Below are 23989 nucleotides of genomic sequence, written 5' to 3'. Positions count from 1 at the left end.
TGTGACAAGCATGCCTTCCCCAGGGCCTAGGGTCAAGAGACTGCAATATTGATGCTGGTGAGTCCTTAGAGATCGTTAGCACAACTCCTTCATGGAGAAGATGGAGACACGGAGGACTCAAGTTCTCCCCACCTGAGACATTTCCAGAACCCACATCCTTTGGTTCCTCCCTCTGTTCCAGGCTCGGCTTTCCAGAACAGAATGTATCACCTCTCCTATCCTCATTTCTCTATCTGACTGGTCCTCTGCCATCTATCTGCCTCATCCATGTCCGATAGAACCCTTCATCCAGACCTTTCTTTTTATCACCTTCCTACTCAACTTCCCAGTCTTGACTCTAAGCCTTTGCTTCTGCTTGTTCCTCTGCTTAGGATGCTTCTGTCATTTGCCCAGAGGTGGCAGTAGTCTTCTGTGAAAGGAAGAACAATGGGCTGCCTTGAATCAAGATCACAAATCTTCATACCAGCTCTTCCATAAATAACTCCTTGGTGACTTTGGGACACGCTTTCTCTCTCTGAGCCTCAGTTTTCACATCTGCCCAATGGGAATTATAGTCCTGGTTTCTCCTCTCCTTGCAGGACTTCAGTGAAGCACATGTGAGCTGTAAGGAGCTATACCTCTTCTTTTAACTGGACTGTACTGGGTGCTCAGGCCCTGTGTCCCAGCAGGGGTTGACTGTGAGCTGGTGCAGAGCTTTGCCTATGAATGGCTCTCATGACACCTGTTGAGGGACTGAGGAACCAGCAGGCCTACCAATCTCTGTCTATGTGACTTCAGGGAATGTCTCCAGGGAGCCATCCTCAAGCACCACCTCCTTCAGAAAGCCCTCCCCAATTGCCCCACAGGCAGAGTGATAATCCCCTCTGTGGGCCCTGGATCATTACACCTGTTATCCCATTGTGCTTTGTATCCAGCCTAACTTTATCCTTACACTGTGAGGGTCTGGATTGTCTTCTGTCTAGCGTGGAGCGTGGAACATTATAGGTACTCTGGAAGTGTTTATTGAATGAATGAGTGGATGGATGGATAGATGGATAGATGAACAAATGAGCTGTCTAATATGATTAGTTGTTACTAATCACCCCAAGGGCTTCCCCGGTGGCTCAGTGGTAAAGAATCTGCCTGCAATGCAGGAGATGCAGGAGACTCTGGTTCAAACCCTGGGTTGGGAAGATCCCCTGAAGGAGGGCATGGCAACCCACTCCAGTATTATTACTGGGAAAAATCCCATGGACAGAAGAATCTGGTGTGTTACACCATGGGGTTGCAAAGAGTCGGATAGGACTGAAGCAACTGAGCACTCACACAATCACCCCAAACCCTATCCATCTATATTACTATCAAGGTTACTGACATAATTCACACACACACACACACATCTTTGAGGAGCAAAAGGGGCATTTGAATGCAAGATAGTATTACAATTATTATTTCCCTCCAAATGCATTAGCTTCAGCTGGTTTGCAGCCCTTTTTATCTGCCAGTGTTCACAGCCCAGAAAAAATATCTCTTAATTTCTCTCTATTAGCTTTTATTTTCACTACCTGAGAGGCTATGGAACTTCTACTCCCACCCTTATGTCTTCTATAAATGTTTGGTAAGGCTGGTTTTGGCACGAATCCTTAGGGGCACCTGCTGCCCATCAGAACTTGCCCATCCAGAGAACCGTTTGCCTTTCCAGACCCATTGGCTCCTTCTGTCACATGCCCACTTCAAGGATAGGGTGGTCTGTAGCCCTGTTTGAGGGGTTGCCATCTGGAGTGCAGACTAAGGTAAGAGCTTCTCCTCCAGAGCTGATCTCAATCCTGGATTAGATCCACTAAGTCAAGAGTGACTAGCAGGAATGACCACTGGTACTTGCTTCCCACTCACTAGGCAGTGGGCATTATTCCAAGCACTTTACACACCTTAACTTGACTTGTCTATAAAACAACTCCATGAGAAAGTTTTGTTATCCCTATTTTACTGATGCAAAAACTGAGCCATAGAAAAGCACAGGAGTTTACTCAAGGTCACATATCTCCTAAGTAATGGAGCCAGATTTCAAACACAAACTGTCAGATTCCAGAGGTCACACTGACCACTGGACCACGCTGCTCCTCACCAAGCTGCTGTGTCAGGGGCAGGCAGGCCATCTGACCAAAGGAAGTCCGATTCGGCACCCAGTTTAGAAAACAGACCGCAAGGCTGATGCATCGATCAGGGCCAAGCACTGAGGTTGGGACTGACATGGCTGGTCTCCATCCTGGATGCTATCTGGATGACAGGCATTGGGCTGACTCACCTCCACCAACTGGCACCTTGTAGGGTAGCCTATACCCAGACAGACCTCAGCAGCCTCAGCACATAGTAGGTGCTCAGGGAAGGGCTGTCGAATGGATGGGGAGACAACAGCAGGTATTATCAGTCCTTCTCCGGAAACTTATGCTGGATTTGAGGTGTTTGGAGGGTCCAGGGGAAGAGCAGGGTGGCAGAGGGTGCCCTGAGGGCCTCTGAGCAGTGTCTCTTTCCCACCTGGCCCAGGAGTGTTACAGTATCTTTCACAATCAGTAGTATCAGTCCTGGGTAGTTATTCCAAAGGTGTTGCCCAAAACAAGACCCCAGCTACCATGAATAGCCATCTGTGCCAATATACGTGTAAATTACAAAAGATAACTGTGGTTTTATTATCTCCAAACCTCACTTGTATAATGAGGGTGATGGAGTAAATGCTCCTATAGATCTCAGCCTGGAGCTGCGGAGCCCAAAGTCGGGCTCCTTGTCCTTCCTCCCCTGGTCCTGCAGCCTGTGTCAGCTGTCTCTCACTGCAGGGCTCCCAGGGTCTGATCCAAGGGCTGGGCCTCTGGGCTGCCTGGAGCTTGCCCAGCGGCTGCCCAGCTCCTCTGTGGGCTCAGCACGCCTCCGGCAGGGACCAGCCCTGCCCATGCCCCCGGCCCCCAGAGGAATCCCTTCTTTGACCTTTGTAATTATTCCTGTTCAATCTTCCTTCGTGTTTTTTCCTCCCCCTTTTGGAGGTGCTCGACTCCTGCGTTCCCTCCAGTGTATTAAGGATGTGAGTGAAATTGATGACTGGGATGTCTCAGGTCTTTATGATGATGAATGACTTTCACTGCCAAAGCTTTTATTGTCTGTGATTTGGGAAGAAGGGGGAACTGATATATCAAGGCTCCCTGTCACACCATTTAATACAGTTATAAATCCTGACGTCACTAACTGGTGGTCAGGAGCTGGAGAATTCCACCGGCCGCTGCTTTGCCGAGCCTTTATGGATTTTTTTCCCTCTCTCTCCTTTCTTTGCTTGACTGTCACAATTGTGTTTTGAGGGTGGGGGGATGGGAACAGCTGGATGGTGAGTTTAAAATTCCCAAGGGTAACCTGGTCCAGGGAAGAAAGTGGGAGGCCTCCCCACTCTAAAGGAAGGGGAAATGGCAGGCGAGCATCACTCTAAGGTGAGCAAGAAATTGTTCAATGAAACCAAATCCTAAAAGTACGCTAATATCTTTTTGCTTATGGACTACATTTTACAATTCGCTGACTGATTTTGCAGCTGTTATTTTCCAGTTTTCCTTCCATCCTTTGGGGGTGGGGTTGTGACAGACTGGAACCCCACTTTTCAGAAGAGGAAACTGAGGCTCAGCAAGGTGAAGCAATGTGGCCAAGGTTGTACCACAGCAGGCAGATGCAGAGGGCAACTCCTGGATGAAGGAACTGAGCCTCAGCATTAGGAGTTTGGGGCAATGGAGTCAGATGAAGACGACAGGAAGAAGAGCTGGTTTAGATACCTTGTGGTCCCCCAGGAATGCTCAAGTGGGAACATCCAGAAGGTGATGGAGGAGGCATCAGGGCTGGGAATACCAATTTGGAATGGGCATGGTGGAGATGGATCCACCTTGTGAAGATGCATAGACACAAAGTCTTGAGAGAAGCAGAGCTCTAGGAAGAAACTGGAGAACAAGGATGGCTGGGGAGAAGAAGTCACAGAGAAGTCTAGGAAAAGGTGACTGGTGGAGAACAAAGCAGAGCATGAATGCTCTCCATCTCGGAGCCTGGAACAACCATAACTCTGAGGTGGGAACAACAGAATTCTCTCTGGCTGCTTAAGTAGAGAAGATGTTAGGATTCTCAGGAGGCCACAGAACCAGGCTTGGAGGCTTCACAGCTGGGAATCACATCTGAACCACATCTGAGCAGCTGAACCACACTTGAAATACCACATAACTGGTTCTGTGGAAACACCACCTCCTGGCCTGTGGACACAAAACCCTCAGCTCATGCTGCTGTCCCTGGACACCAGACATCACCACAGGACCTTTATCCCCACAGGCACCTATTTCTTTGTGTCACTTGCCTCTGAATTAACGACTCACATGCGTGTCTGCTTGATGGAGCCAAGATGGCATCTGCGCTTGAGCTGCAAGGGAGGCTGGGAGATCAAGGTTCTAACTTCTGCCATGAGGACACTAAACTCTTAAGGTGGAAAATTGTCAAAACAAAAGAAGGGTGTTCATGGTGTCAGGTGGACAAAGATGTTTGAAGAATTAGGAACTGAGAGAAGAGACCCAAGCTAGCAGGGCTGAGAGCACCATGGCTTTGGAGATAGGAGGGTCTCGTTCTTTGGGTCATTTATTGACTGCAGTCAACCCCTTCCATAGGATTTGAGGCATCATTAAATTCAGACCCAGGGACGTCTGCACATAGGCCAGAAACCCCCTGAAGAAAGGGGGAAATGGGTGTATGGAGTCCAGAAACACCCTAGTGAGAGGCAGCAGTGGGACCTGGAGCCTGGGGATGGGGCTGGGCTGTCTCTTCAGGATTTGATGACTTTTGCTGAGTAACTGGACTGAAGAGTAGCAGGGAGGGAAGACGTGAGGACCCAGTGGTCCGGTCCCAGCCCTAAGGAGTCCTGGGAGGTAGCAGGAGGCACTTCTCTTTCTTAGAACTTGGGTAACTCTGAGCTTTGCTGGTGGCTTTTCTCCAGTGAGGATGATGGGAAATTGTCACCCATTGGTCTCAAAGTTTCCTTTTCTTAAGGGCACAAGATCCCCAGAACCTGACACAGGGCTGGGTCTAGAAGAAAGGCTTGGAAAGGTTTCCTTTTAAAAAATATTTTATTATTTATTTATTTTTGGCTACTTTGAGTCTTCATTGCTTTACGCAGTGGCATGTCTTGTTGCAGAGTACAAGCTCTAGGTGCTTGGGCTTCATTGCTCTGTAGCATGTGGTTTCTTCCAGGACCAGGGATCAAACCCATATCCTCTCCAGTAGCAGGTGAATTCTTATCCACTGTGCTACCAGGGAATTCCCCAGAAAGGTTTTCTGGATAAATGAATGAATGAACAGACCAGTAAGCTTTTCTTTGGCCCCCACTAAGCACTGTGCCACCTTTCTAGGAAGACATGAATGAATGGGCCAATGTTCCTGCCCTGGAAGGGTTCAGTCTTGTGTCTTCTGCAGACAGCCATCCTGGGCAGCCTGACGAGAGCTATAACGTGGAGCAGGCACAGGAGTTCTGAGAGGACTAACGGGTGGGCAAGGCAAGGATCTGAGGAGGTTTTCCACAGGAGATGATGTTGGTGGAGTTTGCCCAGAGCTGCCAAGGCATAGCAGCAACATGTGCTGAGGTTTGGAGGCAAACTGGGGGGAAGCAAGCTATTTGGGGCTGGAGTTGAAGAGGGGGCTGGGGGCGCCACTACTTTAGCAGGAATGGAGGGCAGTGAGGAGTCCGGACTTGATCCTGAGGTGGTGGGAATGGGGGGTGCAGGGTCTGTCTGCAGAGGGTCTGGGATGCTGGAGGAGGTGGAGCCAGGCAGGGAGACAGTTGAGGGGTGGGTGGTGACTGGAGTCCACACTGGGGCCTGAGCTGGCTGTGGATGTGGAGGGGTTGTGACTTGGTGATGTCTCCCCCAATGCCCACACAGGGGCACTGGTGGGAGAGGCTGGGCTTTGGGTGCCAGGATGCCCGGGATGGGCCTTCTTGCCCAGGGGCACCCTCATTATGCCACTCACGACGGTGGAAAGACGTGTGCAGCAGCTGAGACGTGGGCTGCCTCCTGCCGGTGTGAGAGCGCAGACAAGCCACATGAGATCCCATCTTGCGCATAATGTGCATCCGAGGACAAAATTAGATTGAGAAGTAAATGGAGCCGAAAATTTCGAAAGCATTTCCCATCAAGAAGCTGTTTGATTGCGTGTTTTAATTCTCTGAGTCCTCCTGCCCAGTGAGGTTCATTTTGGTGGGGATGGCTGGAGCAGAAGGAGCTTGTGATGGGAGGGGGAGCTTGGGGACCTGGGGCCTGGGCAGGAGGGAGGGAGGAGGCCTTTGACCACATGCTGGTCCTGAGTCCAGACTCCTCGAAGACCTGGTTGAGACCTCAAACAGCTCTGTGAAATGGGTGTTATATCCATTTTGTAGACAAGGAACCTGAGTGGCAGAAATTAGGGAACCTGCTGAGACTACATGAAGAGTGCTGGGTTGGCAGGGGTGGTGTGCACCGACCCACGGGATTTTAAAACTCAAGCTGGTGCCACGTCGGGTTGCATGCTTGAATGTTTCCATTTTTCACCAGAAAGCTAGACTTTTCCTCCTTCTCATTCTCGTTTCCTCCATCTCTCCTTCCTCCATTCTCAAAGCCTAGGAATCCTGGCGGACAGGGCAAAGGGTAACATCCCCATTCTCCAGATTTGGAAAGTGAGGCTCACAGAGATGCAATCATTTGTTGGTAGCGCAGAGAGAAGCCAGTGGCAAATTCTGGGAATTCTGATTCTTGTGTGTGTTCCCCTACCTAGTCCTGTCTGGCAGGCTCAATAAATACAAAGATGTGACAAAAATCACACACACACACACACACACACACACACGCACGTGCACACTTGCATGGCAAGTTTAGATCCAGATGGACTTGTTCACCAGTGCCCACCCCTGTTTGGATCACGGAGCTGAGGGGTTGTAGGGCCCAGGCCTGACTGTGCGTGGAGCTCTGGGCCTCACCCTCAAAGGGACTTTTTCATTTACCTGCCAATAGTGATTTTCCAACAGTTGTTAAGTTTTAGTTTGTGTCAAGAAAATTTTTGTTCAGATAAGATCTTCCTGGGAAGCGTTTATGTAAATAGTCAGAATCGACGTTCAGTGGTTGAGGGGGTGGCCATCCTAGAGGCCCCCAGTGCCCCAGGGAGCCCCAGGGAACATGGCCGGAACCCCTCCTGGTCGACCTTTCATGTCCTTTGGACGCTGATGCTCCCCAATGCTGATGCTCCCCAAAGTTCCAAAGTGGCCTTTGAGACTGTGTGAAGGCTACTCACAGAGCTCGTGTGTTCTCTCCTCAGCCTGGCTCTTAATCCCACCTCTGGGACCCTGGCTCTCCCTCCTTACACCTCAGCTGCCCACCCACCTCACCCCAACTTCTGCCAGTTCCTGAGGAAACTCATACCAGTCTCAAGCATGCTGCCCCTCGAGGCTCATTCATGGTGATGGGACCCACCGGTACTGCCCACCCTGCCCTGGCTCAGCCTGAGCCCTGCTCCCGGTGTCCCTGGAGGAACCCTACCTACTGAGGCTCAGTTCCACTGCTGCTGCCTCCATGAAGCCTTCACTGTGACTGTAGGAACTGAATCTCGGGTCTGCCATTTGCTACCTGTGGGACCTTGGGCAGGACTCTGAGCCTCTCTGAGCCTGTTTGCCAGCTGTGGGCACTGAGATGGTGAATAACTGTCAAACTGAACCCAGGCTCCGCTGGCTCTTGGCATTTGTCCCCTCGTGATGCTCCAGCTGTGTAGGGCCCCTCCTGTGTTGCAGTCTCCCTTCTGTGATCCTGATGGCCCAGGAGAGGGGCAGGGCATGGGCGATACCAGAACCGGCAGAGGCTTAAGAATAAGAGTCGGAGCTACGCTTTGCTTCTCAGAGGCCCTGGCACCTGACTTGGCCTTTCTCTGGGAGGGGAGGGCTGGGGAGGGATGGGCTGGCATGTCAGCAGCCCGCGGCCCCAGCAGCGCGATTTAATGCGTGTTCTCTGCAGCACATTAATTTGCCTTGCACCCTGGGAGGTGCCTCTGTGGGGTGGGCTTGGTTTTCCTCGGCGAGCACCGCACCTGCTCAGCCTCCTCTTGTGTCGGCCTCATCCGCAGCGATTTCTAATCTCAGCCTCACTGTGTGTTTTGGAGGAAACAGTTGGAGGGAGGGGGCGTCATCTGGATGGGCTCTGTTGTTTCTGGGCCCGGATCTCATGACATCCTCCAGGGCTGTTACCTTCTAGGCCAGAAGGTGATGGACCAAGGCACTGCTTTAGGGTTTGTGACTGGCCTCGATCCCTTCACAGTAGATCAGAAGCTGATTGGAGGCTTTTCTGGCTGTAACACGTACCTATTGACTATTTCTTAAAATAAATGGGCTGTCAGCCAGATGTGGAAGGAGCCCGAGAACCCAGTAATACATCTTCCTCACTTCTCTACCATTGTCTAAGCTCCTCCAGGTGGGTGACCTGGGATGGAAACTCTGGGCTCACAAATGAGAATGTTCAGACAGGGGAGGACCTGCCTGAAGTCCCTGTAAGGAAGTGGAAGTGCATTCTGACATCCAGCCCAAGGCCCTCCTACTCGGTCCTCTAACCCTGATCTCACCCTTTAGCTGAAGAGGTCCAGTAGGTGCCTCCCACCATCCTTGACTATATTTCAAACCCATCTAGATTTGGTACTTGGTGGTTAAGAGCACAGGTTGCCTGGTTTCTAATCCTGCCCCCACAGCCCCTTCCTGGACCATTTTCTGCCTGTGCAACCTTGGGCCAGTTACTTAACCTCTCTCAGCTTCAGTGGCCTCCTCTGAATATTAGAGGGAATAACAGTCATAGCTGGGAACACATGTATGGGCTGGGCACCTTTCTAAGGGCCTCACCTATACTAACTCTTTAGTTCTATTAAACAGTCTTAGGAGGTGGTGTTACCATTAGCCCCATTTTATAGATGAGCAAACTCAAGTGGAATCTTGCCCAAGGTTACAAAAGAACTAATAAGGAGCAGAGCTGGGATTTGAATCCAGTAGTCTGCTCCCAGAGCCGGTGCATTTAACCTCCAGGTTCATCCTCTCAATGTCAACAACAGCAATAATACTAATTTCTACAATGTAGGATTATTTTGATGATTAAATGAGACAAGGCATAAAACACATAGAAGAGCGCCTGGCAAATAGAGCTCAGCAGAGCTCCAGCCATCGTATGTGAATTTACCCACTCGGCGAGTATGCCCAGAGGTGTCCCCTAACTACCACGCCACGCTGCACCCTTTTACAAAGATGTAATGTCCCCTGGCACCCCACTCCAGTACTCTTGCCTGGAAAATCCCATGGACAGAGGAGCCTGGTAGGCTGCAGTCCATGGGGTCGCGAAGAGTCGGACACGACTGAGCGACTTCGCTTTCACTTTTCACTCTCATGCATTGGAGAAGGAAATGGCAACCCACTCCAGTGTTCTTGCCTGGAGAATCCCAGGGACAGAGGAGCCTGGTGGGCTGCCGTCTATGGGGTCGCACAGAGTCGGACACGACTGAAGCGACTTAGCATTAGCATTAGCAATTTCCCCTAGTCTGGAAGGTCGCCTCAAGGGAACTCTATGCTTTCTGTGTTCCTTAACCCATTCCACTTTCTATTTAGGAATCATGTAGTTTATGTGTAAACCAATTCTTGAGAAGGAAGACATTCCCAACCATTATGTTGGGGAAGTATCTTCTGCCTTAGCAGCCTGGAGGTGGGCAAACGTGATGAGAATACTGTCAGCCTTGAGTTGGGGGGAGACTGGTAAACTTCCAAGTTTCAGTCCAGCCATGGGACACCATGGTTCTGACACATTGGGAGGCAAGATTACATTTTCAGTATTCTCCAGCCAGCTTGGGTGGGCGGATACCATAACCAGGAGTGGAAGTATGGCGGGTTTCCATCAGCAATCCAGTCTCCTGGTGGTCTTCTCCATTACCATACACCATACCAGTGTTCTCCAAGGACCCATCCTGAACTGAGATGGACAATTGGGCTTTTCTCCATCCGCTACCTATGATTATATAGGTCCCAAGCCGACTTTCAAAGCACTAGTTTGTTATATGGGCTTCTCAGATAAGAGATGCAGATAATCATGCTGGAGAGACAGAAGTTCACCCTCCTCCAGTGACAGCGCCCAGGTTCGTCTCTGAACTCGCATTGCTAAACCTCTCCGGCTGCAGCAGCAAAGCCTCTGAAGGTCTGTAAGCAGGCGGCTTGCCCTCCACCAGGCACCCCAGACTGTTGAAGTCTGGGCTTCTTATGTCGGATTATATTGTTTTCCTGTCTCCATCCTTGCTGCTCACCTGTCACCTGTCACATCTCCTAACATCAGTTTGCCTGGCTCCGGAAGTCTCTCTCCCCCTTCTTATTTTGCTGTTTTCAATCTGCTGGCAGCTGGGAAGCCAGACCACTGAACTCATTGAAACTGTGTGCCAGTGAGGACCTGGCCTGCCAGACCTGGTGCCCCAGGGGCTCTAGGGACAGGCTTTGGGCCCACCTTTTGGCAACTTACAGCCAGATTGTCAGGGCTGAGCTTGCCTGATGGCACGTTTCGGGTGGGCGGGACATCACTGCGAGACTGAGTGCTAGCTTGGGGGAGGGCTGGTGTGATCATAAGCTGTGGACATGTGCTTGGCCAAGGTGCTCTTGGCATCATAATGCTGTCTTTGAAAGCAGGGAGTGCCCACCGTGACAGTTCTGGCCCAGGAGCTACTGAGGTGGGAGCAGGGGGTGGGGTGGAGGGTGTGGGGGGGTTGGGGGGGGGAGTTATGCATTTCGTGCATCTTAGATTCATTATTACCTCCCCTTCAAGGCTGTCAGTGGGCCCCTTGGGGCACAGACAGTGTCTGGTTCTTAAGAAAACGTTAATTTTAAATCAAAAAGTTAATTTTGAACAAAAAGTAATACATGCATGTGGTTAAATATTCAAACCATACAGAAAAATATAAAATGAAAAATAGTTGTCCTTTCCCCAACCTCAGCCCTCCCATCCATAATCCTCACCCCAAAGTTAACCATGTCTTGTGTATACTTTCAGTAACGTTTTTATGTATCTGTCAGCAGATAGATTTATCTATTTTTTACTAAGTGTAAGTAAGTGCTAGTCACTCAGTCATGTCTGACTCTTTGCGACCCCATGGACTGCAGCCCACCAGGCTCCTCTGTCCATGAGATTTTCCAGGCAAGGTTACTGGAGTGGGTTGCCATTTCCTTCTCCAGGGGATCCTCCCAACCCAGGGATCGAATCCGGGTCTCCTGCACTGCAGGCAGATTCTTTAGTGACTGAGCTACAAGGGAAGCCCTTAGATTGTCTCCGTCCCTCCCTTCCCATTAAATGTGAATCTTGGTGTACTTTTCTGTGTATTTTCATAGGTAAAGTCCTAGAAGTAGAATTTCAGGTCAAAAAGAAGGTGTGTTTTATATTTGCAATTCATCTACAGAAGCAAGTGCAGGGACAGGGGTGGTAAAGGCATAGACTGGCATTAGATGGCCTCGGTTTGCCTCCAAACACCACCATCTTATCTTCAAACTGGGGGTTATCAAAGTTTGTATCTCCCTGAGTGGGAGTGTGACACATTAAGTTTGACACTTAAATGAAATAATGCATACAAACACTTTGAATGGTGCCTGGCACTTGGTAAGAGCTGAATAAGCAATCACTGTTATTGTTGTGGGTATTATTATCATTATTGTCTCCCCCAGGTCCTCTGGTGCTAGAACTCAATACATGAATGAATGATAATACATGAATGAATGAGTGGACAAATGAGTGAGTGAAGACCTGAGCTTGCCCACAGTGGCCCTCACCATGCTCCTGCTGTAAATAATGGCTTCCATCTGTCCCTGGAGCAGCGCCTGTCCTGGCAGGGATGCTCAGAGCCATGAGCATGGCAGAGCTGCTCTGCAGCCTTGCTCATTAGAACCCTGCCTTTGTAAGTTTATTACATTGGATCAACAATTGCTAGTGGAGGAAGATCATGTCATAAATGTACATGGAAATATTGACTGAGCCCCAGTGTCTGCTGTAAAATGCCAGGCAGATGAAATTCAAACATTCCTTTGCAATTAAAACACAGTCTTTGGAGTCTGAAAGTTCCCAGTGATTCCAGGGCAGTAGACAGTCTGTTGGAATGAAAGAAGGGGGAGGGTTGAAGCTGTGAAGTAAACAGAGCCTTATGAATGAATTCTCCGAGTTGTCTTCCTGCTCACAAATCCAGATTAGATCTTTAGCCCCGGCAATGAGAGGAGGGTCAGTCAGAAATTGTCGAAAGTGGGGATTCAGTAATTTGGGGAAAAGAAATCAAGGGTTGTTATTTCTCAGTGAATAGCATCACCTAAACTAATGGCTAATAAACCTGTCATTAGGAGATGGCCACGTCTGCCTTAATGACTGGATAGGCCCATCTGCAATTAGCCTGTCCACTCTGTGTGGGACACGACCGAAGTGACTTAGGACACATGCTGTGTGCTGCCTCACAGCAGCCTTTCCCCCTCTAGGTTGAATGCTCCCTGTCTGCACTCCCTGTCTGCACTCCCGGCTCAACATCCTTTGCCTGTGGCAGGTCCAAACAAAGGGAGACCCCAGAGCAGGGAACAACCCCCCATTCAAACTGTCACACTTTTCAAACGCCAGCTGGAACAAAGATACCTGGTGGTGTATGCACACGTGTAGGCACACACCAGGGTTTGTGTAGCAGGATTAATCCCTTTTCCAGGTCCTGGCTGCCGGTTTGCTCCTCTCTCCCTCCCCTAAGGTAGCAATTGTTTACTGTCACCGGTTTTGTTGTTGGTTGAAAACCTGCAATTCATCTCACTCAGGGTTGGATGACTTTTTCCTGTAACGAGCGAGAAAGTGTAAATTTTTAAAGAATTAAGAACATAACTCATGTACAAATATAGAATGAGCACATGTGAAGATTTTATTCAACTCGTAAATTAATGAGTGAACCTATAAAAAGATAAAAGTGGTTCCAAGAACATTTGAGGAACAGGGTTTATATCGTCCATGTAGAAAGGCATTTTTAAAAAATGTTGGAATAAAATTGCTAGATTAGATACAGAATTGGTTAATGTCCTACGGGGCAATAAACCCAAACCTTTGGAGTTGTCTTTTCTACTTGAGAGAAATCTACACATTCACATGTAATGTCCCCATTTCTGGGCTCTAATCAAGCAGTAAAGAATCATCAAACACAGGTACATTCTCTTAGAGGTATGATCCCTGGGTATGACAGTTAACAGTGCCCCATGACGTGAAAAGGCTATGATTCCCACCTTTATGACCTTTTCTTTTAAAGTTTTAATAATGTTTCTTAACATGCAGAAGGGTTTCTCATGGTTCTATGACTCTGAGGAAGAGCTTTCTGAGAAAATGTCATAGAAGTGGAAGTGTCTGCAGTTCTGGTTAAATTATTGAACCAAGACAGAATTGGAAGTGTTAGCTTCAGAGCCCTCCCCTGGGGTCAGCCCTCACTGAGTTTCTGTGTGATTCCAAGTTGTCCTTCAGTGTGAGCCTAGAGGATCAGGGGCTGGATGCCGTTTCTTCTGTTTCTCTGGAAGAAATGGCCGCAGAGGGTGTGCCAGGAACAGGGCAGGGGACTGAGATGAGATTGCTAGAAAACAGAGCAAAGGGAAGAACAGTCTGACCTGGGCAGTTCAGGCCAGGGAGGAGAGGGCACCAGGCAATGGAGAGTCAGGAGGGGCTTGGGGACTGACTGGGCTCAAGGGAGGAGAGGTGTCTAGGAAGCCAGCATGGCTGGGAGGCTGGGGCTGTCACCCATGAAACAAGATGGCAGGAGACTCCGACAGCCCCAGGGAGCTGGTTGTGGTCATGCCGCAGGTCTCAGGAGTCACCTCCTGCAGGGCTTTCCCTCCATCCCCTTACCCGTTCTGCCCTGCCTGGTGGCTACCTCTTTGGTAGTTACCTGGACACCCAGGCTGGGCTCTTGTCCTTAAAAGGCCTGGCAGGTGATGAAACTGGTGGAGTGGTGGTATGGGATGGTTCAAATAGGACTCGAGAGCTTTGAGAATGAGAAAGGTTGAAAATTGGCCATGGGGGCAAAACGTGGTCTTTGGATACATTTTCTTTGGCCCTCAGTGTATATTTTACAAACTGGAGTTGAGTCAACATTCACATAGACAGGAGATTCCCAAATGAAATGAATCCAGAGTTCCAACTTCTGAAAACTAGCCACCACTGAGTAGAAGCTGTTCTCCAAGCCAGGTGCCTGGTCGCCCGTGGGAACATTTGACGAGGGTGCCTTGGCAACAAAGTGCAGGTTGACAGCCCTCATCTCCTGCAGTAAGATCCTTTCCTGAAGACAGGAAAACAAGACTGGTGCTTACCTTCCTTTCTCCAGGATTTAATCCAGGGGCTCCAGGTTGCCTGATACTGTGGGCAGGAGTGCTGCGGCGAGGTGGGCATCTCGATAGCAGCTGGCACCAGCCTCCACTTCCATCAACACGGGCTAAAATGAGGCCTCTGAGCTGTAGAATGTTAAAACAGAAAAAAAATCCCCAGAGGCTATCTGTTCCCACTGCTTGAGTGTTCTGATAGGAAAACAAAGGCCCAGAGAGGTGGTCGAACTTACCTAAGGTCACACACACACAAGTCACCATTGCCTCTGCCTGGGGTGTTCAGACTTCCTGAGCATTAACAGTCCCCGGTGGATATGATTGCCAGTTTGCAAAGGACTTAGCTTTCCCTGGTCAGCTCTGCTATGTTCCTTATAGCTTGGACTTTGTGGTGGAGACTCCCTGCCTCTGGGGAGAACCTCCAACACAGGGCTGTCTAGGCAGCCAGACCCTTTCTGGCCATGGAGCCCTCACCAGCCTCTTGCTCCCATCGCATTCACAATAACTCATGGCTTCTCAGTGGCTCACTTTCTTCTTTTTCTTGCTCACACTCACATTCGGGCAGATAGAGGGGGAGTTTGGTTGGTGCCCTGTGGTATTCAAAGTGAAGGCTTTGCGTACTGTCAGGGTAATGAATTCTGTAAGGGTTTGAAGTGAAGGGCTGGGAGGATCTCCATGTCATGTGTCTGGGAGTGACAACCCCCAGTGGTTAATTACTGCCACACGATGAGAATGGAGCTGGTAGCAAAATGAGATAAGTTCATTATGAGCTAAATTTGAAGTTAATTGGATTCACATTTCCCCCCATTAGTGTACGTAGAGAGAGCCTACGTAGAAATGGGCCATATATGAAAAAGAAAAAGTTGCATCCAAGCAAAAAACAGATAAATGAGGCCTGGTTATCTTGTGGCTTTCACGGTGAAGGGCTTTCTGAGACATTGGTGAGATGGGAACCAAAGTTCCTTTCAGATGGTAGAACCAATGTCTTTTGATTAATCTTCACCTTGGCGGGTATTTTCTAAGCACCTACTGTGTGCCCTGCCAGTGCAGGGGAGGGAGAGTGGGAGCAGCTCTTGCAATCTGGGGACCCCCAGTTTAGGGATGGGGAAAGAACAAGTGCCCTGTGTCTTGGGGGAGTGTGGAGGATCTGGTGCCAGAATGCCTGGGTTTGGCCGTGCCTCTCTCACTAGCTGTGAGACCCTGGGCAGGTGCCTAACCTCTTGTGTTTTAGTGCCACATCTGTAGAATGGGAATAATATTATTGGACTTATAGAGTGAGGATTAAATGAGTTAATATCTATAAAACACAGTGAACAGTGTTCAGAACTCTGCCTAGTGTTAGAACAGGGCCTAAAATACAGTAAGTGCTGCAAAAATGTTAGCGATCATGATCATCAGCTGTATGACCTTGGGCACATACATCAGCTGCTTGGAGTCTTCATCTCTTCATCTGTAGAATGGGGATGATAACAGCACCCACCTTCTGGGGTTGTTGACTGAGATAAGCCATGTGGAGTACTGGCCCAAAGCCTGGCTCACAGGAACCTTGATCAGATCAGATCAGATCAGTCGCTAAGTCGTGTCCGACTCTTTGTGACCCCATGAATCGCAGCACGCCAGGCCTCCCTGTCCATCACCAACTCCCGGAGTTCACTCAGACTCACGTCCATCAAGTCAGTGATGCCATCCAGCCATCTCATCCTCTGTCGTCCCCTTCTCCTCCTGCCCCCAATCCCTCCCAGCATCAGAGTCTTTTCCAATGAGTCAACTCTTTGCATGAGGTGGCCAAAGTACTGGAGTTTCAGCTTTAGCATCATTCCTTCCAAAGAAATCCCAGGGCTGATCTCCTTCAGAATGGACTGGTTGGATCTCCTTGCAGTCCAAGGGACTCTCAAGAGTCTTCTCCAACACCACAGTTCAAAAGCATCAATTCTTCAGCGCTCAGCCTTCTTCACAGTCCAACTCTTACATCCATACATGACCACAGGAAAAACCATAGCCTTGACTAGCTGGACCTTTGTTGGCAAAGTAATGTCTCTGCTTTTGAATATGCTATCTAGGTTGGTCATAACTTTCCTTCCAAGGAGTAAGCATCTTTTAATTTCATGGCTGCAGTCACCATCTGTAGTGATTTTGGAGCCCAGAAAAATAAAGTCTGACACTGTTTCCACTGTTTCCCCATCTATTTCCCATGAAGTGGTGGGACCGGATGCCATGATCTTCATTTTCTGAATGTTGAGCTTTAAGCCAACTTTTTCACTCTCTACTTTCACTTTCATCAAGAGGCTTTTGAGTTCCTCTTCACTTTCTGCCATAAGGGTGGTGTCATCTGCATATTTGAGGTGATTGATATTTCTCCCGGCAATCTTGATTCCAGCTTGTGCTTCTTCCAGTCCAGCGTTTCTCATGATGTACTCTGCATATAAGTTAAATAGACAGGGTGACAATATACAGCCTTGACGAACTCCTTTTCCTGTTTGGAACCAGTCTGTTGTTCCATGTCCAGTTCTAACTGTTGCTTCCTGACCTGCATACAAATTTCTCAAGAGGCAGGTCAGGTGGTCTGGTATTCCCATCTCTTTCAGAATTTTCCACAGTTGATTTTGATCCGCATAGTCAAAGGCTTTGACATAGTCAATAAAGCAGAAATAGATGTTTTTCTGGAACTCTCTTGCTTTTTCCTTGAAGGAAGCTGTTATTCTGTTCGTTGACCAGTCACCCAACAAATAACAGTTTTATGTTCCTGAGTTTTGCCCATTTTTCTATGAGATTTTTGGTCTCTTCCCTTTGATTCTTATGAGATTTTGATTCTTATGAGATTCTGATATATAGGGATAGTAGCCATTTACCTATGGTATATGCTGCAAATAATTTCCTCCAGTCCACCATTTATCATTTGACTTTGCTTATATTGTTTTCTGGGCTTCCCTGGTGGCTCAGCAGTAAAGATTCTGCCTGCAATGCAGGTAGCTGCCGGAGACGTGGATTCAATCCCTGGATTGGGAAGATCCCCTGGAGGAGGGCATGGCAACCCACTCCAGTATTCTTGCCTGGGAAATCCCATGGACAGAGGAGCCTGGCGGGCCATGCCCATAGGGTCACAAAGAGTTGGACATGAGTGAAGCAACTTGGCACACACATATTGTTTTTTACCAGGCAAGAGATTTTTGGTCTATTTTATTAAGTAATTCAATTTATTAATCTTTTCTTTTGTTGTATATTTTTTCCATAAAGACAAATTTATTTGGTTTAAGAAACAGTTTAATATTATGTCCTTCCTACATTTTTGGTGTCAAATGACTTTTTCTTTTTCAAGATGATGGTGATGATAGATGGCAATAATAAAACATAACAGTACTATTGAGATATAATTCACATACCATAAAATTCACCCATATAAGGTATACAATTCAATGGTTTTTAGCACACTCACAAAGTCATGCAACCATCACCACGACCAATTTTAGAACATTGCATCATCCTCCTGGAAAGACCTCATATCCATTAGCAGTTACTCTCTTTCCCCCTATTCCCCACTCCCAGCCTAGGGCAACCAGTAATCTACTTTTTCTCTTTATAGATTTGCCTAATCTGTACATTTTATATTAGTAGAATCATACAATATGTAGTCATTTGTGATGGGCTTCTTTCAAGTTCACCCATGTTGTAGCGTGTATCAGTACTTCATTCCTTTTTATTGCTAAGTATTATGTTGTATGAATATACACCGTTTTCGGTATCCATTCATCAATTGATGGATATTTGAATTGTTTCTACTCTTTTGGCTATTATGAATAATGTTGCTTGAAGCATACATGTACACATTTTGAGTGGACACATGTTTTCATTTCTCTTGGGAGATGCTGTAATGCTATGCTTAACTTTTTGAGGAACTTCTAGACTTTCCTAAAGTGGCTGCCCCATTTTATATTCCCACCCACAGTGTATAAGGGTTCCAATTTTCCACATCTTTTCTAACATTGTCATAAGCTGTCTTTTTTATTATAGACATCCTAGTGGGTGTGATGTGGTATTTCATTGTGGTTTTGATTTGCATTTCCCTGATAGGGAATTGGCCGTTTTTGTATATCTTTTTCAGACAAATGTGTTTTCAAGTCCTTTGCCCATTTTTACACTGGGTTGTTTGTCTTTTTATTATTGAGCCATAAGTGTTTTTTAATTTTAGCCAATGCCTTTTCCACAGCTTTTGATATAATCATATCAAATATATTAATTTAAATATGTTAATGTGAATTTTGACATATTAATGTGAATTCCCAACCAGTTTTAATACTGAAGCAACCTTGCATCCCTGGAATAAAGCTTACTTGGTCATGGTGTACTATTCTTTATCTATATTGCTTCATCAATGAGATAGTAGACTTTTTTTGCCTACATATTAATAAATTGTGAGACCAGCCATTAATTTTCATTTTTGAGTGACTTTGTTAAATTTTTATATCAGGATTTTGCCACCTTGGCAAAATGAACATTTTCTTAGCTTTATGTATCCTGGATCAGCTTAATAACAGAAGTGTGTGTTCCTTGAAATTTTAAAAGAACTTTCCAAAGACAAAAACAAATGCCCCCAAAACTACATGGACAAGGTACCTTATTTTTTAAAAATAACTTTAAACAACATTTTCTGATATGATTGGGCTGTTAACATTTTCTACCTCTTCTTGAATTAATTTTGGTAATTCATGTTTTCCTAGAAAATTGTGCCTGTTGACGAGATTTCCACGTTTGGCAGCATAGAGCATCCATGCATGTTTCTATGTTTTTTAAATGTCATCTTTCCCATATCTCTGGCTGTATCTTCTCACTCCTTATCTTGATGTTTGTGCCTTCTTTTTTGAGTCTTATCCTTGGTTTGTCTATCTCATTGGTCTTTTCAAATAACAACTCTTGGTTGTATTTATTATTTATTATTGTGTGTTTTTATTATTGTTTCTGCTCTTCTGGTTCCTAATTCATTATTTTCTGCTTTTCTTTATCGATTCCTTCCTCCTCCTTTCCCTAGGTTCATTTTATTGCTTTTTTATCTAGCTTCTTGAGTTGAGTGCCTTGGCGAGGCACTGCATTTCCGTTTTGAGGATCAGGGTTTAAAGTGTATGTAACAGCAGCAGAAACTGTTGAGGTTTGGATGTGACCGAAAGGACAACCCCTGTTGAAAAAAGAACCAAATCCCAGGAATTAGGAGAGCTGGACTTCAGTCCCAGCCTTGCCTGAAATGAGGAGAGTGTCATGGGCAAATCCCTTCTCTTCTCAGGACCCTCTTATCCATCTGAGGCAGATGGTTGGGGCATGGATCTCCTGGGGCTTGGCCCCAGGAACCCCCGTACAGCAGGTAGCCTCCTACCAGGGTAACGCCTCCATCTTCCAGGAGGCAAATCTGGCCTCCCTCCCCCACTGTGGGCCTTGCTTTCATTCCAACACATATATTACGAAAACTGTGTAGTTGAATTTCTTTCTGCATGATGGAGTAAGGCTGGTGACAGTGTGGCCTAAAGGCAGGGCTCAGCCTACTGTCCCAGCTGAGAAACGGGGGGACAGAAGCCCAGCCAGGCACATATGCAAGGCAGTAGAATAGAGTGACTAAACCCATGGTCTTTGCCGCTGGGTTGCTTGGCTTCAAATCCTTACCATGCAACCTTGGACAAATTACTTGACCTTTCTGTTTCATTATCCTATAAAGTGGGGAATGTATCAATACCTTACCTCATAGTGTTGTTGAGGGTTAAATGAGTTAATGATTTAAAAGACTGGAAACAGAGTCTGGTGTTTACAATTCCTACATAAGCCTTTGTGGTGTGTTGTCACCAGGGGTGTGAGCCTGGGCCCAGGGCTGGGGGGGTGCTCCACCTGGGGCACCTTCTGGTAGGGAAGCTGACCTGTTAGAACAGCCCCAGCCTGGGCTGTCTCTACACATCTTAGAGCCTGACCGCAGGGGATCCCTTTCTTTTAGGGGCAACTGCCAATTCCTCCCCCAACGGTGGGGTCTCATCCTTAGAGCTCAACAGGTAACCACTGAACAGTCCCATCTTCCGGGGTCTGGATTGTTGCTCTTACATGTGAGCACCTTAGGACATACGTGTGATTATCAATATTTGGAGAGCTATAGGCCCGCTCTTTACCTGAGTGCTGAACCTCAGGATCCTTTCAGAGTTCTACTGCTTTGGGGTTTTCTTCCACTTGGCCTGGAACCCATACCATTCACTCACGCGTTTATTCACGGAGACCTACTAGGTGCTGAGCCCTGTGGTGGAGGTAGATTTTCTGGGTGTTGAATGAGGTGTCACTCCTGCCCTTAGGAGCTGGCAGCCTGCAATGAGGGGAACACATGCCTGCTGGACGTCTGCCCCCAATGGCCGAGGCCTTAACCTCTATGTCCCAGAACAGTGTCTGGTGTCAGGAGGTGCTTCCTGCACCATTATTGAATGAATGACAAGATCTTGGTCCAAAGAGAAAAAAGTCAGTAAGGACCAGACTTGGGTCTGAGGCAGGCAGAGCCCTGCCCACCTGGGTGGCTGGGAGATGGCTGAGCTGGTCTTGGAAGATGGTGGTGCTGGGCCATGTGCAGAAGGCCCAGCAGAAGCAATGGTGTGTTGATGGAGAAGGCCAAGCCCTACTTGGGGAGCAGAGAGCAAGGGGTGTGGTCAGAGCTCTGGTTTCCCAGGGATCCGACCGAGCCATCCTTGCTTCCTGCTGGTGGAGCCCAGCTGGAGGGGTGGGCGAGTACGTGTGTGTGTGTGTGTGTGTGCGCGCATGCGTGTACACTGGTATCAAGCATCCAGACATGACAACTGTGCAAATGTGGGGGGAACTGTGGACAGGAGCAGCTGGCCGTGGGGATGCTCATCCTGTGATTTATTGCTTTGACTCCTCAGGCCGCGACTTGGCGAGCACGACCCTCCCTGGGTACCCTCCACACGTGCCCCCCGCCGGACAGGGCAGCTACTCGGCGCCGACGCTGACGGGGATGGTACCTGGTGAGTCTGCTCTGTCTGCATCTTTGCAGAAGGAGGCATTTGGGGTTCGTGGGGGGCATCCCTCCCGACATGGTCCAAGTGACCTCTCTGCTTCTGAGGAGTGAACCTGAAAAAATGAGGCTGAGCTCTGCCTTCTTGTCCTCTTTGTCAACCAGCGGCAGCACCTGGGAGGATGTCAGAGTCAGGGGGGTCCTTGACTGTCCCTCAGACACCCCTCTCTGGCTACACAGGGAGCCTGAATGCAAAGGGGCATGGGACCTGGCTGAAGGTCATAGAGGGGCCGTGTGCGTGCTAAGTCGCTTCAGTCGTGTCGGACTCTTCGCGACTGCCTGGATGGTAGCCCGCTATGCTCCTCTGTCCATGGCATTCTCCAGGCGAGAATACTGGAGTGGGTTGCCATGCAAGAGGAGCTGGGGCATCCTAAGCTGCCCAGCAAGTAGGAGGCGGAGCCACAATAGAAGCCCTGACTCAGCATGAACCACCCTGAGGCTCAGGCAGGAGGGCCCCTGCCCAAACAGCCCTAAGCCCCTTCCAGCTTCTTGCCAGCCCACATCACCGACGTGCACACCCTGGGGCCCAGGGTTGACTCTTTGTGGGCAACGTGAACAAAGTGTGGACGTGAAGCCTGGGTGTCCACACCTGCATTCAAGGCCGGTGAAGACAAACAGGCTGGGCATGGGGAAGGAAGCTGGGCGGATCAGGGATCAGGTGGGCCTTCACCATGCAGCCAGGGCTGGGCACAGGCTCTGAGGAGACCCAGAATTCTAAATTCGCTCCTGGACTTCCAGGTTATTACGGAGACTATTTAACAAGGTAGGAGGACAGAGCATATTTCATTTAACGGTTTGTTAGCTTGATTTATGACTTTTAAATATGAGACATATGGGAAATGGCCTCTGTGTGTACTCTTGCCCTGGGCCTTGCCAACACTGGGGAGGCCTGCCAGATCCATGCCTGCAAAGGCTTTGCCTTTTCTGCCTCCAGGAGGGGTCATGGCAGAGCCACTGTGTTCAGGGCAAGAGAGGGAGGCGGGGGGACACACACCCTCCTGCCTGCCTCCGCCCCCACCGTCTCCCAGCCTTTAGCAAGTTAGGATTGGCCAGTAACTTCATGGCTGTGGGTCACTTTGTCAAGTGCAAAGCGCTTGCCCAGGAGCCTTCGGTGTTACAGCCTGTGAGGTGGGCAGGGTCCCCAGGGTCAGAAGGAGGCTAGTGAGACTCAGAAAAGTTAGGGAACTACCCACAGCTGCAGAGCTTGGAGATGGGAGGTCTTGAATCCAGGTCTTCTGCCTCCAGTTCAGCACTCCTGCCCTCTGCCACCCTGTGTACCCTCAGTCTGTTGATGCATGCTTCACAGTGATGGCAGAGGGGGAGGTGGCAGCCCCAGGTCCAGTCCTGAGGGCATGTGGGTGGGCGAAGTGGGGCCACTAGGGTGGCCCTTCCGGTCCCTGCTGCCAACTCCAAAGAGGCCAAGTTCAGAGCAGCGGCTGAACTTGCCCAAGTTTATCCAGACAGAGGTGCCCTCCAGCCCCTGGGATTCTTCCAATCCTAATTACCAGGCTCGGGATACAAACGGCCGGGGGTTCCAGCAGAGCCCCCGGCAGGTACCATTAATGGTGGCAGCAGGAGCCACAGGGCTGCACAAGAGCACAGCCTAACGGAGCCTACCAGCAGCCACTGGACAGGGGCGGCCACGGAGCCTGCCGGGACCCTGCAGAGAGGGAGGGCGCGTGGAGAGGGGGAAGGAAGACATGCGTTTTTGGCAGGGAAGCCCCACGGCTCTCTCTGCAGCCTCCCTCCCTCCCTTCTGTTTTCCTTCTCTTCCCGCTTTCTCTTCTCACGAAGCCCCAGCACTCATTCAGCACCAGACCTGGTTTCAGGGCTGCGACTCCACGCTTAACAAGCAGGTCCTTAGCTCCTGTTCCCCAGTGACCACAGCAGCATCACATCTCTGGGACTCTGTCTCCAACAGGATTTCCAGATGCATTCTTGGATGGTTTCATGGGGGCAGTGCTGGCCCACACTCGTGGTCTTTGCTGGAACTGCCCAGATCTAGCCCACCTTTCAGCACAGTGGGTCCTCTGCCTTACTCGTCTTCTTCACCCCTCATAGCCCATAACACAGAATAGGTCCTTTTATGTGAGTGTCTGGCTGAAGGCAGGAGGGAGGGAAAATTAATACTGCGTATGAGTTTCTTATGGCTGCTATAACAAGTTAGCACAAACTTGGTGACTTAAGACAGTGGGAAAATTTCTCTCACAGTCCTGGAGCCCAGAAGGCTGAAGTCAATATCACTATATGAAACAGTCTTCCCTTCCAGCCTGGAAGTGAATCCCAAGGGAAACTGAAATCTTCTGAGCTGTTTTTCCTACCTAGGTTCTGGGAAGGACTTCCCTGGTGGCTCAAATAGTAAAGAATCCACCTGTAATGTGGGAGACCTGGGCTCGATCCCTGGGTTGGGACGATCCCCTAGAGGAGGGCATGGCAACCCACTCCAGTATTCTTGCCTGGAGAATCCCCATGGACAGAGGAGCCTGGCGGGCTACAGTCCGTGGGGTTGCAGAGTCAGACACGACTAAGTGACTTAGCACAGCACAGCACAGGTTCTGGGAAACATTTGGCTG

General features: G+C 48.8%; 1 protein-coding gene across 1 annotated transcript in view; it reads left to right on the top strand.

Annotated features, from left to right (window-relative positions):
• PAX5 (paired box 5) overlaps positions 1 to 23989 on the top strand; it is a 170977-nt gene that overhangs the window by 113169 nt on the left and 33819 nt on the right. Inside the window, exon 8 of the mRNA XM_055579721.1 lies at positions 21265 to 21366. Coding sequence (XP_055435696.1) covers positions 21265 to 21366 — 102 coding nt within the window. The remainder of the gene's footprint in view (positions 1 to 21264; positions 21367 to 23989) is intronic.

Source organism: Bubalus kerabau, chromosome 4, assembly GCF_029407905.1.
Source record: "Bubalus kerabau isolate K-KA32 ecotype Philippines breed swamp buffalo chromosome 4, PCC_UOA_SB_1v2, whole genome shotgun sequence".
NCBI lineage: Eukaryota > Metazoa > Chordata > Mammalia > Artiodactyla > Bovidae > Bubalus > Bubalus kerabau.
This window is presented reverse-complemented; position numbering and strand designations above follow the sequence as displayed.